Consider the following 13,573-nt stretch of genomic DNA (forward strand, 5'->3'; position numbering starts at 1 on the left):
CCTTTCTGTTTCACATTATTTAATGCATAACTTGAGGTTATCATGACTAGAATATGCACAAAAGGACATGGCTGTAGTGTCCTGCTCTCTTTAAAAAAACCATATTATTAAGATTCTGTCAGTCTATTTTTGCTCAAGGTCTGTTTGCTTTAATTCAGCATGTACAATAAAGTACATTAGATTTTACTCAGAGTTAAAGTTTCCCTAAAGTTGTCACCAGTCTTACTTAAGTCAGCGATAAGGTTTGGCTCACACTTGTTTTAACACAGTATTTTTCTACCTTCATCGGAAGCCTTGCATCAATAAAATCTGTTGAGGACTTGTTTTTCTCTCTGTATGATCAGAAACATTGTGGACAGGTGGGTCTTGTTTGCTTTGGCCAGCATCAAGGTATAAGGAAGAAATATTGACGTGGGAAAAGCAGGCTTTTCCAACTCAGAAAAGGATGGGGTTCATTAGGATACCATCTGGAGTAGCTTTTGAGGTGGAGTCATCGACGTGAATTATATATAAATTAATTTTATTCTTCTCCTCTGGCATATCTGTTCCAGTCAGTAAACTTTCCTGTTCTTTCAGAAACTCAAATTCTGTCCCATAAGGAAAACATAAGATAGGTCTTTTTTTTTTCCCAAAGATGAGCTAACGATCTCTCTTTTCTACCTCCCTCCTAGCAGGTAGAAAAGTGCATAGCCAGTTAACTTTCCATGAATTCCACTGAAACTGTTCTTGATAAATGTGATTTGTTGCATTGGTCATCCATTATCTCTCTGCTTCTGTATTCTGAATGTTTCTGCAATTTGCATCATTTGAAACTGGCCTTTATTACAAAACCTCACATTTCCTAAAACTGAACTTTATCTAGTCACTGTGACCACCAAGTTCCTCAGCTGAAGATCTGGTTGTTTTTTGAACTCCTTCCAGGGAACCCTTACCCAAACGCAGGGTTCATGGTTCTTGCACATTAAAATGATGGAGCTATTCTGAGACTGCTGCTACAGTCCATGTAGCTTCATCTTCTGCTTGGTTAAATTCTTGCTTTATCACCAGAAATGAGAAAGGGATTAATAAACTCCTCAGTGGTCCATTGTACGGTACCCTTATTACCCTCTCAGGGAGAGGAAAGCTGTGCAGCAAATCTTGAAAACTATAGGTCAACCGTTCTTCAAATTTGGTTTTAGTGTCATTTTCAAAGAATCCTTGGCTTCTGCGCCCCTAATGGTTACGTTTGAGAGTCCTTTCTGATATCCTATAAGCTTCATAACTAGCAATATCAGTTGTACCCTACCCGTTTCTAGCTCCAACCACCTAAGACAGTCAGTTCTGCATGTATCTGGGAAATACTCCATACTTCAGAAATGCCAGCAAGCAATATGTGAGAGATTTTTATGTTCAATTATCACAGCCTGAATAGTGACAAGGGAGAAGAACATGGCATAAAATCTACTCTTGAATAAAAGAAAAATTTAGTTACCTCCCCAGGGGCCCAATTTCATTAACACTAATGAACTCTGACTCCACTGCTACAGATATTTTTGGGAAGTTTAACCTGATAGGAGAAATACAAAGCTAGTAACAATAAACTGAACATCTACAATTCTGTTCAGTGCAGGTCGCCCAACTGTATTATTTTTCAGTTTCAGAAAGATTTTTATAAATTCTATGTCCATTTGGAGTACATGAAATACTCAGGATTTAGAGTACCAGCAACCTGCAAAGTATTTGTTTGTTTCAAGAGTGCCACTGATGCACCTATGAGGCATTTATGTCTCAAATGTCCCTATATTCTTCTTTTTTGTGGATCAGAATGAAAAGATATTGATGCCAACCAATGAAAAAATATTTTAATCAAGTGATTTGACTGCAACAACAAAAGCAAAAGTCAAATTGCATTCACATGCCACTCCAGTAGCAGTTCCTTTTTTTTTTTTTTTTTCTTTTCTACATGAGCAATTCAGGCCAGGTAATAAAAGTGTATTTCACCTGAAGGGCACCCAAAGGGGAGATGGAGGTGAGCGGCAGGGCATGTGAGAAGAAGGTGAAGCATGGGCTTCACACCCAAGTTTGCAGCTCTTGCAGAGCCAGTGAGGCCAGAGAGTAGCAGGAGGCAGTGGCCTTCCCCCACCTCAGGGCTCCCTCTTTCTTCCAGCCCTACCCCACTGGAGCCAAGGCCTGAGCTGTCTCAAGGAACAATCAAAACTAGAACAGAAAGGTATCAGAGGTATCTCTTCTGGGGTAGAGAGGGAAAAATCAGGGTTCAGGAACAGCAGAGAGAATTATGTTTTCAAGTTAAAAACCATTTTAGGATCTTTTTCAGTACTGAAGTTTACAAGTCAGGGTAGCTCTGGCCTTTCTCAGAGAGTTGCCTTGAGCTCTCCCAGGGCAGATAGCTGAGTGAGCAGCACTGAAGATGGATGGGGAAGCACCACCGTGGGGACCATCCCCAGGACAAAGCTCTCCGAAGCTCTTCTGCAAACACTTTCTACCATATCTGCCTGACTGTTCTGACCCTAGTGCAAACCAACAGACTTGTACAGTCAAGAGAATGATGCTGCAGACTTTCATAACCAGTATACTCAGTCTCGTTTGCCCTTCCATACTGTTGACTATTATGGGCAAGACAACGGGTTACTGGAGTGCACCAGACTGGCTTGGGGAGCGGGGTCAGCTCCCACCCTTTGGTGTGGCCGTTTGCATCTTGAAATTCTGGACCCTATATGTACTACACACCTAAAAGTCACATGGGATTTGTACTGCCGCAGATCAGCCATAACTTCTCTTGACCAAAACCTTCTCTGTTTGATGAAAGACTAGTCTGAGTTACAGGTGAGAAAAAGCCTTGTCTGTCTTGAATAGCTTGCTCCCAAGTGGCACAGTCCCTCCCCTGAGTACAAGCTCAGCTGTTTTATTTCCAGGATGAAATTCTGGAAGGAGACTCCAAAGTTGTGTGCTGGGAAGCAGCTGCACATGGAAAAACAGAAATCATGTGATTTCAAAAACTTCTGGATAACACATGTTGGTGTGCATCGGGTGGGAAGCCAGAGTGTTTCAAATGTGCCACATTTAGTGCAGCTCAGTGCTAAGCATGGTGCAGGCTGTAAGCCAGTGATGTGAAGGGTAGTAGATACAAAAGACTATGGGATAAATACTGAGGCAGGGACCACTCCAAGGCATATGTAGTACAAATGAGGCCCGTTTGCTGCAAAACATGATAGACAGAAATCAGGCCCAGGAGTGCCAAGTTTTACATATCATTGCTAGAAGTTCCAAATAATGCCCATTTCTCACACTACATTGTAAAATGTGTTTCAGGTACTAAAACATTGGCTATTCCCTATGCTTTCACAGTTTTGAAGAAATTTTCAAAATGTCCAGGAGAAGGTGTTGACATACTATGTTTCTATGGTATGTATGATCTGAAATTCATCGGACCCAGCATGCGTCTGCCATGCACAATGTGGAGCAAGCTCAGCAGGACTGCAGAACTGAAGATGCTTTATGGAGGTCAGCCAGAATCAGTGCCTGTGTGGGTTGTGGAGGACCACTTTCTCTCTCTAAGGTTGCACCTAAAACCATTTCAAATCTGGTTTTCTCTGCATTCTCTGACCAGTCCCTTGGTCACAATGGACCCATTGAGTATTAGGGAGGCACTATAAATTGGTGTGTAAAGCTAAGAAACAGGGACACTTAGTGCTTATACAGTCTGACAAACAGGAAGGGACAAAAAGGACAGAAAGGCTCCCTTGGAGAAGATTTGTTCTCCAGCAAACTGGTAAACTTCACATTTCACACATTTCAATATCGGTCTTCTTTCTAGTGTGATCCTGGCAATCTACATGATATCTTTGGGAAAAAAATAATTTCTAATTAAAGATGACATGTGATAGATCATTCATACTAAAAAATAATTGCACTGGCTCAAGCGCTATTGAAAAGGTATACACAACAGGGCGATTACATTGTTTTCTCCTAAATAAATGCAACTGCTATGGCTGCTGAGCAGAAGTGCAAGATTGCAGAACAGGAATGATACAGGAAAACTGCCACGGCTCATGAGGAGATGGATCACTGCAGGAAATTCCCCTCCTGTCTATGGTGACTGTGTAACACCTAAGGAGTTACGTTATATGGGGAGGTTCGCAGAGGATGTGGCAGGTCCTTTTCATAAAGCCTTCCAAAAAGCGTTGCTGTTACGAGTGGTTGCGATGTGCCGTGCTTACTTTTCAAACGTCCATCACGTAGCACCTAGTTGAAAAGAGAAAGACTGACACTAATAGTCCACTAACAGAGTAGCAATATTGCATAGTACAGAAAGGGCAGGGCTTAACTGTTGAATATTTTATGCAGCACTTCTAAAAGACAATCATGAGAATGAAAGAAACCAGAATTCTCTCTAGCTCTGCCACAGCCTTCCCACACTTCCTGGAACCTGAAGGTCTTTAAAACTTCTCCCAGATCCATCTTTGGAAAAAAAAGATCATTTTCTCCACCTCGTAAGAAGGTGAGAGTGAGAATAACTGATTTGTTAGGTTCTCATTAGTTACTCATACATGGTGATAAAGGTTATATACATATCTAGGATGGTAATTTGAAATCTTTTTGATTTGTAGACTCCAAAAAATTTCCAGATGGAAATAGAGAATTTCAAGCTACTGGACATATCTTGCTTTTCTTAGACTTTTTACAGATCAACTTGAAATCACTGTTGTTCATAGACTATGAACACTTGCAACATTTTAAGAGCCTCTGTGACAAACTATAAATATGTATTTGTTAAGAAAATACAAAATATTTTTTTTAAATTAGACCATGATCATATTTTAGCATACCAATAAATCCTTTGATGTGTATGTTTTTACAGGAGTCCTATCCAAAACAAATAGGCAGGATGAGCAACGCTTTTCCATTCTCTACCTTGTAAGAAAATCACCCTTTTTTCCCCTAAAACTTTTCAAGTCTTTTTCACTGTCTTTATTGTCTCTTATAAGCTATTAAATACCCTTCCAAATCAATTAAGAGTTCATCTAGCCTCTTACATAAATGTAATCTAAGGTTTATGAATGAAAACATGTTTTAACTAAATATATTATGAAGTTTCAAATGAAAAAGTAAAGCCTACAAAACGTTTAAAAATAACTTTTAACATTTTTAACTGTATAGGATCTCTGCTCTTATGCATGATACTCATTAGTAATTTTACTTGCTTGGACAATTTCTCAGAATATTTGATTTCTTTGTCTCCTAAAACACCCATCAGCATTAACCTGTAGAAAATAGGTCCTTGAGAGCTGCTATGTATAGGTTTGGGACCTGAAGTGGGAAGGCATATTTGCTAAAGAAAACACTGAAGAGATTCTTGGTCTTAGCATTTATATGTTCTCATCGGTAAGGATTAATTCAATCCATCCATTTAAATGTCCCCTTAAGTTGCCATCTGCAGAACCAAAGAAAGTGGTTCTTGGATGGGATTTTACTACCATTTCGGTTTCCAGCACCACAGGCTGGAAAACCTTGCATCAAACAGCTCCAGGGTGTCACATTACCTTGAACTCCCCAGGGGCCAGCTGCACCCCACTGTACAAGACTTCTGGAAAGACATAGTTGGTGTCAAATGTGCCACTGAGGGAGAACATCTCAAACTTGGTCTGAGCCGTCTCCACCGGCTGCCCACATGTGCTCAGATCTGTGCTCTTGCACTTGAGCAGCGTGCAAATCTGCAGGGAGAAGGATGCAGAAAGGCAATCGCTAAGCTTTCAACAGTCAAGAGCTGGATTTGATAGCAAGAAAAGTTATCACAATGCAGCAGTGGACAAGTGTGGGTTGGGATGTAGGCATATACAACCCACGCATACCCCTACAAAACCAATTACCTGCCAATGGTATTTTATGAGAGAACCATGAAGTCCATCAAATGCACCCAGGACATAAACTTCATCTTTGCTCTTGTTTAACATCCGATAGACCAAATGACAGCAGAGGACTCCTTGGCAAACGGTGTAATTTCCAGCTTTGCGCCTGAGTTCACTGAAAGTGAATATATCCCGCCGGACAGCCCCCGAAAATGTGTCTTTTTCTTCTGGAAATTTCTTGATGCTTGTGGCATACAAGCTCCAGTTGACAGCGGGGGGGTAGGTGGGTGAAAGACGGGGGCGTGCACTCAGCTCTGCTAGCAGGAGACGTCCCTCCTCAGTCCCACTGTCATAATGGTAAGCGGCAGGTCCCTCCGGCGTGAACAGCCCACTGCCTGCCAAAGACATCCACCAGCCCTCCGTCAGCTGGCACCCCAGAGCACAGCTAGGCAGGGGGCCAGCTACCCTCTGTGCCACACTGGCGGGCTTTTTTCAGTGCTATTTTCAGTCAACATGTTATGGGGAATTCTGGAAGAATTTTAAAGCACAGAAGTGCTAAAATATCCATCATATTGTAAAAACATGACCTAAACTTCACAGGTTTTGTGCTTCACTGGATCTTGAACCTGAGCCTTAAATGGCAATTTGACACATGACCATTCCTTCTTTTTTTAAGAATGTAGGTTCATTTAAATATAAATCAGAACTTGAAGAGTGGCGTATTTGCCAAAGAAGGAAACCATGGGGGTAATTACATTTCATGGAAGGAAATCCAAGGCTGTAGCCTAAACTCTAAAGCTCAGTCTATTTAGGGCAGGAAAAAATGTTCCTTTGTGGCTTTCACTTCAGCTTCAGGGGAAAGTTATAGATGCAGCTACAGCAATGTTTTATCAGTTTAGAGAAAAAAAAGGCAGTAGATGTATATTCAGATCAAATCAAAACATGAATATCTCTAATTCTTCAGCAGACACAAAAACCTGAAAATGTTTTATTCAATATACAAGAGAAATCCTCCTTTTGGTTTTAGGTTATTAAGTTCTGTTGAAAACATTTTTTCTCCATTTAACTGTTGATTGAATTTTAAACAAAAAATACTGCTTCTAAGTGAGAGGCTGAAAATTTAAGTGAAACTTTATGCCATTTTTGAAATAAAATTTCACTTTTAAATTATCAAAATTTAATGTCATGGACTTTCTAATTTTACCTCTCCCAGAACATTCAACATTTTCTTGCCTGAAGCTCTTTACTACATTTAATATAATATCAAGAAGATTTTTGGTCTGACTGAAACACTATTTTCCAGAGATGTTACTATTTGTAAAACATTTCTGCCTGTTTCTGAATCCAGTACTCTGAAGACAATTTCCCTTTTCCCAAAAGCAACTCACCTGTCATTGCCAAGCTGATGTTGTGAGTATTTGCTGAAAGTAAATTGACACCCATGCCCATAGCCCAGGCAGAGTGAAACTCAACTGCAGTCAGAAATGGCAGGACGTTCATCCAAGCTGTGGGGAAAAGCACGGTGTCCACCTGCAACTCGCTCACCAGGACCACGGCAGGCTCATGGAAAAGGATGTCAAAGCAAGTGAAAATGCCAAACTTTCCAAAGGAGGTCTCAAAAGTGATGGCTTCTGGCTCTTTGGGGTAATTAAACTGAGTTTCTCTTCTAAACAGGTTGTACTGCAGGTGAAGAAAAAGGCATGTTAGAAACTAAAAATAAGACAAGATTATGAAGTACTACTTTTGTGTCTGAGAGAGGTTTTAAGGCAAAGCTGGGGGTTGAGATGCCTGAACTGGCTAACACAGGGGGTTTGCATCCATCCAGCAGACCCTCTGCCCCTCCAAAACAGGATGGCTGTGCCCCAGCTACCTCCTGGAAGCAGTGCCCATCCAATATTAATGGCTAAACCCTGCCAAGATGTCACCTGCAAAAGTGCTATCTGGCTTGGCTAAAACTGTACGGAGGACCAGCTAACATTTACTGAGTATGGAAAACTCATTCACTGCTTCTTTCCCATTTAATATCATAAATGTACCCCTTAGGTGTTTGGTATCAGGCATGCACTCTGCATCACTCTGTGATTTTCCTGGGAATAACGCCTGATCGATCAAGCACTTTTCTGCTTTTCTCTCTGGCCATAAGATCCTTGCATCAGATCATCCTGGATTAGTTGTTGCTCTACAATAATGTAAAATTATTGTATAAGCCAGCTGAAATTGGTGCCAGAGAGCTGAAAAATATACTGATAATCAATTACAGGGTGATGCTGAAGTGCCTCCCTACCTTGTGATAACGAGCCAACAATTTCCCCTCTGGGTCAAAGACGACATCAGTGTTGTACTGATAGCGACCATCACTGGGACAGCCAGGATCACTGGAGTTACACAGCTTCTTGTCCCCGATATTTGCAACTACATAGATGGAGTTATTCCTGGCCATGCAGCTGAGTCGTTCCTGCACTGGTGTTGGAGCAAATCTAATGCATTTTTGGTGAAAGAAAAAAAACAGAAAAATTTATAAGATTAAGTTCAGATGTGGAAAAAATGCATTCAAAATTGCTATTCCACTAACTATTTCCCAGGCACTGAAAAGGGGATAGATCAAATCATAGTTTCTTTTCATTTTCTTCTCTAATCATAGCATCATTTTAAATTGCTGGTCTCTTAGCTTTGAAAAATGGTCTCCCTGAGCTCTTCTTTCCTGTACCCTTAACAATGTTATCTTCTATGTGGATATAGTTCCCAGTTAACACACATACAAAGATATGGACAGCTTCAGAAAACAAGGGAGAGAATAAATCAGTAGACAGATATAAACTTAAAATAACTTAAAAATAAATTTTCAGGCAGATCTAAACCTTGATTTCAAAAGACCATTTTAGCCTTTTTTAAGACTCTTCACTCTGTTTAAGTCAGCTGCCCATAAGCCCTTAGTAAAAAGGGGTCACAGCATTTACAGAGCTGAACACTCCCGAAATCTATCTTCTTAAAGCCTCAGAATCAAAGAATACAAAAGTTTAGCTCAGACATGACCTTGGTCCTCTTGGTGTCCCCTGCTGACACACACTGAGAGCAGCCCTGTGTAACACAGCAGATTGTGCAAGCAGTTGGATTTCTAAAAGGCAGTTCTTTCAGATCTAGATAAATATTTTGTGCAACTTGATTTAGAAATCACCCAGCCACATGAGCTGAGAACTGAATCACCTTGTCTAGTCTATGCATCTGACATTATAATAAACTAGCTTATACTAACAGAAAATTTTCACAATGGGTCTGAAGTGATAAAGTTTTACATGTTTTAAAAATAATGATTTTTGCTAAAATTTTCCTCCTTTTGTAACTGTAAAAAGTGAGACTGTCACAATGCTTTTTACTTTGCATATTCCCATTACCATTTAATTCAGACTTCTTTTTAATGCATCTCATTTCTACAGTACTTGGGATTTTTAATAGATTAAAAAAAATAGCAGTTCTTAGGCATTTATTGGGAGCAGCTCATGACTCCAGGAGACACTAGTTTGAAACCACATAAATAACTGCAGAAGAAATCACCTTGTGGGATCGGTGCAGGGAATCCAGTTCACTGCCGGATCAGGGATATCCTCCAGGTAGGGGTAGATGGCTTCTCTTGTGAAACGCCAGCCATAAATGCCGTCTTCAGGAGTCACAATGATGTGGGCACCCTGACACAACAGGCTCCGTTAAGATTTCACCCATCAACAGAAAACCAGGAGGGTCAGCAGGAGAAGAAAACACTAATTAACAATGCTCGCAACACACCGAGTACCTGCTGGGCAGCTTCCTTGATGGCTTCTTCCAAGACATCCATGTTTTTGTTCATCAAGGCCAAAGCATCCTCAGGAGAGACAGGTTCAGCGGCAGCAGCTGGCAGGATGACTGCATGCTCGTAGACGGCTGCAATGAAGGTGTCAGAGGCAAGGGCCTGAAGGACTGTGAGTGCGAACACTGCAGTGTGCAGGAGAGTCTGGGAAGGGAGCATGGCTGGTCCCTCGCAGCTCCTGGATTGGGCGTGGGGAATATAAACCGGATAGAAAGAGGAGGAGTAAAGGCTAATAAGTTTGCTTTGGAAATAATCCTCTATTGAGTAATCTGGGAAGGTACAGTATAGTTCTGCCAACAATCAGGACATTTATTTATAGTAAGATGTCAAAGAAATATCTCTAGGAATTGGATCTTGTTTCCAATTTGAAATACTCTAAATAAAAGGTGAACAAAAGGCTAAGAGAGCATGTCAGAAGCAATGTTGATCTAAAAGGGACTTTGTGGAAGGAGCACTTGCACACTCCATTTGTACATCCCTCTCCAGGCTTCCAAACCCATCTTGGGGTGAGCCCAAACTCCCCTGGATAGGGCACACTACTCCATATAACCTTACTGCACATGGCTGCCATCAGTTAAGTATTCAGCCAGTGCTGAAGGCAGAATACCCGTGTGAAGTACAGCCCTCGTGCTTCAGAGCATAGCTGATTCATCTATGCTTATGAGACACGTGGTCCTGCCATGCCTCTTGCCTTTGGCCAATGGCTTATTTAGTTGTAGCAGGTGCCCTGAGAATGTCCTCCCTCCTGAGCTCATATTGCAACATAAACTAACCCTTGAACTGTGCTGGTCTCTCTGACTAGAGCTAACACACTTGCTTGTTTTGTGAGAAAGAGTTAAACACACAGATTATTTTTTTTTTACTGTTTTTTTTACAAAAGGCATTTTTTACACAATAAGCAGTTTGAAATTACTCATACAAAGCAGGTTTTTTTCTCACAGAAAGCAATTTTTGCATAGTATTTTGGAAATAGAATATTACTACTATAGCTTCAAGTTCTTCATAAAAAGACCTTTGTTAGAACTTGCAGTATGTGAGGGTAAAGGAACATAACCTGGCTAATCATTTACCACTCAGCAAGAGACCAAGGAAAATATTCTTCATCCTGAAAATATCTTCCTCTTCACTATGTAGCTTCACTCAGAAGTCTTATTTTTGTCCATCAGCACCAAGGCCTCCTCAGGAGAAACTGGCACTTCAGTGTCCTCTGACAAGACCACGCTGTGCTCGTAGACGGCTGCGATGTAGCTGCCCAGGGCACAGGCCTCCAGAGCAGACAGCACCCAAAGCACGGCACAGGCACAAGCTTTAGGAAGCCCCATGCCTGGAGCCTGGAAGTCACCCAAGAGGAGGCCAGGGGCAAGCAAAGACAGGGGGATTTAAAAAGAAAAGTCTTGCACAAAACCTGGGAGTTCCCCAGAGCGGTAGAAAGCTGACACCAGGAAATGCAATCACTCTGCCCAGGAAGTCCCACAACATTAAAGGCAAAAGAGCTGCCAGCATTGAGCAATGCTGCCATGCACCACCAACAGAGAAGTCACCACTGTGCTGCAGCTGAAGAAACATGTCGCTTGCCAGATTTACAAATGATTTGGGCATGGTACTGCTGTAGTAATGCAGTTCAAGGCAAGCCCAGGTCACAGCAGGAAAACAAGCCAGAGTTTGGGAAATCTCAGCAAAAACCAGCACGGACACATTCCTGCCCAAGCTCGAGGGCGCGGTGTGCAGGCAGGGCTGCAGGAGGCAGGTGGCCAGCCCCCAGCTCGGTGCTGCTGTACTGGCACTGCCTGTGCCACTCCTCAGCACAGCACTGGCTCAGAGTTGCAAGGCCTTTGGGGGCTGTTCCACATCGTAAGGGGACTGCCAGGCAGGCTGTTTTTCTGAGCAAACCCGTCAGCACACTGCTCAGTAACTGAGCTCTGAAGATCTCTGGCCCCCAAAGATCTCTGCTGGAAAAGCATCATGAATGGGAGCCACAATTTCTAAATTTTGCCTATAGCAACCTGCTTTCTTATATCTACAGATCACTCCAACAGAAATCTTGAAGTTAAAGCTGCACATGCACAGAGGTTACTTGCATCTCATTGCCCATGTTTCTTACCTTCGTTGGTTCTGATTCAGCTGTCAAGTAACAGAACACTTTTTTGCTGCACTTCCCTCGAAGAAGTGTTTATTGTTATCGGTGGTTACAACACAGCCTTGTCTTTATATAGACTGAGTTGGTGTGTGGATAATGGGTAGACTTGCATAGAATTACTTTCTGTATGCTTGACTCACTTCCCACAATAACACATTTCACAACAATAAATGTTATGCAATCTTTGTAGCAAAAAGAATTTAGTGCCATTAGGGCTTATGCCAGTCTTCTATAGGAAAATACTCAACATACAAATATACCTAAACCAAACCACAATGGCCTTGAACCAAATCCTGAATTCAAGATTACTCACCAGATTCAGGGTTGGGATCATATATTACTTACACACACATTCCCTTAGCCAGAAGACTGGTATTAGCAGTGAACAAACCTGAAGGAGCTGCCTCTCAGCTCTTAGACCAGCCATGTGCTCCTACTGAATCCCTTCTGTGTTGCAAGATGAGACCTTCTTGTATGCCATAGCCTCTTTAAATCCAGATCCTTTCCTTGGGAGAGAGTTGCTCCTTGGGAGAGTATCACCCACGAGGTTTCCAGGGGACAAGTACAGCATCTGCACTGCATTTGTCCCCATGGGAAGAGGATCACACTGGATAATCCCTTGTTGGACAGAGATCAGCCTGTGGTCAGACAGTAGCTGACTCCAACAGTGAACAAGGTTTTAAGAAAGCGTGGCCCTAGCAGCCAGGATGCTGAGCTTCCATGAGTCAGAGTACATTGTCTCAGGCTTTTGATAAACATGTCATTATATTAGACATGACACTATGTTATGTCACATGTGATTATCTATTTGCATTTGAAAACAGAAGAGATCATATGGTGCACAGCAGTGATAATCACTGCTGGAGTTCAGAAAGTATTTGCACTCCCAATGTCTCAACGCCTCCATAACAGAAGTACATGGGACTTAGGATCTTGAGAGCACCATGCAGAGACCAGGAATGGTGCCAGTGTGGGGAAAGGAAAGGAGAAACTAGACTAAGAGGGGTCTCTGACCACTCTTAAAGACACAGCCACAGAACATGCACATCTATACACTGATATGCTGAAGGAAGGTCACTCGGGTCCCTCAGCAGCAACAAAGCACAGGTTGCTGGGTGAGAAGAGGAAGCAAAGATGTGAACAGTGCCGTCTCACCAGGAGTACCTGGTCTTAAGTAGAAATCTAAATGCCCTAATCCCTACAGCAAATTCATCTGCAGGGCAGCACCACCCAGCATTATCATGATGGAGTAAAGCACAAGGCTTATTTTGCATGTGTTGATATTACATGACCAGAAAGTAAGAGGAAGATGGGAAGGAGGAGCTGCTATATGATACCAGATCACTCAGTGACCTCTTTACTGAGTGCAAACAGTTCCAGCACTGAATAGTATCCAGTGCAGCCAGCAGGCTGCAACTGTTGTTGCTCAGAACTGGCAATACTTTGAGGTTTCAATTCCAAGTTTTGGTTCAACAGAGGTTTCAAAGAAATTATGATTCATGTTGAGTTCTGACCAAGAAGTGGTGGCAGGTTTTGTTTCAGAGTTGACTCTTTGATTGGAGTCCTTGCTCAGCCTCCATGATGCACTATTCTGTGCTGCCATGTGCCACACAACATGCACCAAGGGCATAAAGGCAATTAAACCAAAGCAACACAAATAGGAAAAAAGAAGCATGAGTGGGGTAAAAGAGCAGACTTGCATAAGTCAGCATAAGCAGTTGTATATCAGAGAAAAAGCGTTATTGAGCT

The 13,573-nt window shown here is 42.0% G+C and overlaps 1 protein-coding gene across 3 annotated transcripts; it reads right to left on the bottom strand.

Moving 5' to 3' along the window:
• Nucleotides 1–1,819: 1,819 nt before the first annotated feature.
• On the bottom strand, nt 1,820–13,514 carry LOC141940872 (pantetheine hydrolase VNN2-like). 3 transcript variants are annotated; one of them, XM_074862552.1, is made up of 8 exons: nt 11,789–13,514; nt 9,634–9,865; nt 9,399–9,529; nt 8,131–8,323; nt 7,235–7,526; nt 5,868–6,241; nt 5,541–5,711; nt 1,820–4,242 (listed from the first exon to the last, which is right to left on the bottom strand). In XM_074862552.1, exons 2-8 carry the CDS (start codon nt 9,844–9,846, stop codon nt 4,108–4,110), a joined length of 1,509 nt encoding a protein of 502 aa, XP_074718653.1. In that variant the 5' UTR covers nt 9,847–9,865; nt 11,789–13,514; the 3' UTR covers nt 1,820–4,107. The 3 variants fall into 3 exon arrangements, with proteins under 3 accessions (XP_074718653.1, XP_074718652.1, XP_074718654.1); XM_074862551.1 differs by having other exon boundaries at nt 10,758–13,514; XM_074862553.1 differs by lacking the exon at nt 11,789–13,514 and having other exon boundaries at nt 9,627–9,792.
• Nucleotides 13,515–13,573: the final 59 nt, after the last annotated feature.

This window comes from Strix uralensis, chromosome 3, assembly GCF_047716275.1.
Source record: "Strix uralensis isolate ZFMK-TIS-50842 chromosome 3, bStrUra1, whole genome shotgun sequence".
Classification (NCBI taxonomy): domain Eukaryota; kingdom Metazoa; phylum Chordata; class Aves; order Strigiformes; family Strigidae; genus Strix; species Strix uralensis.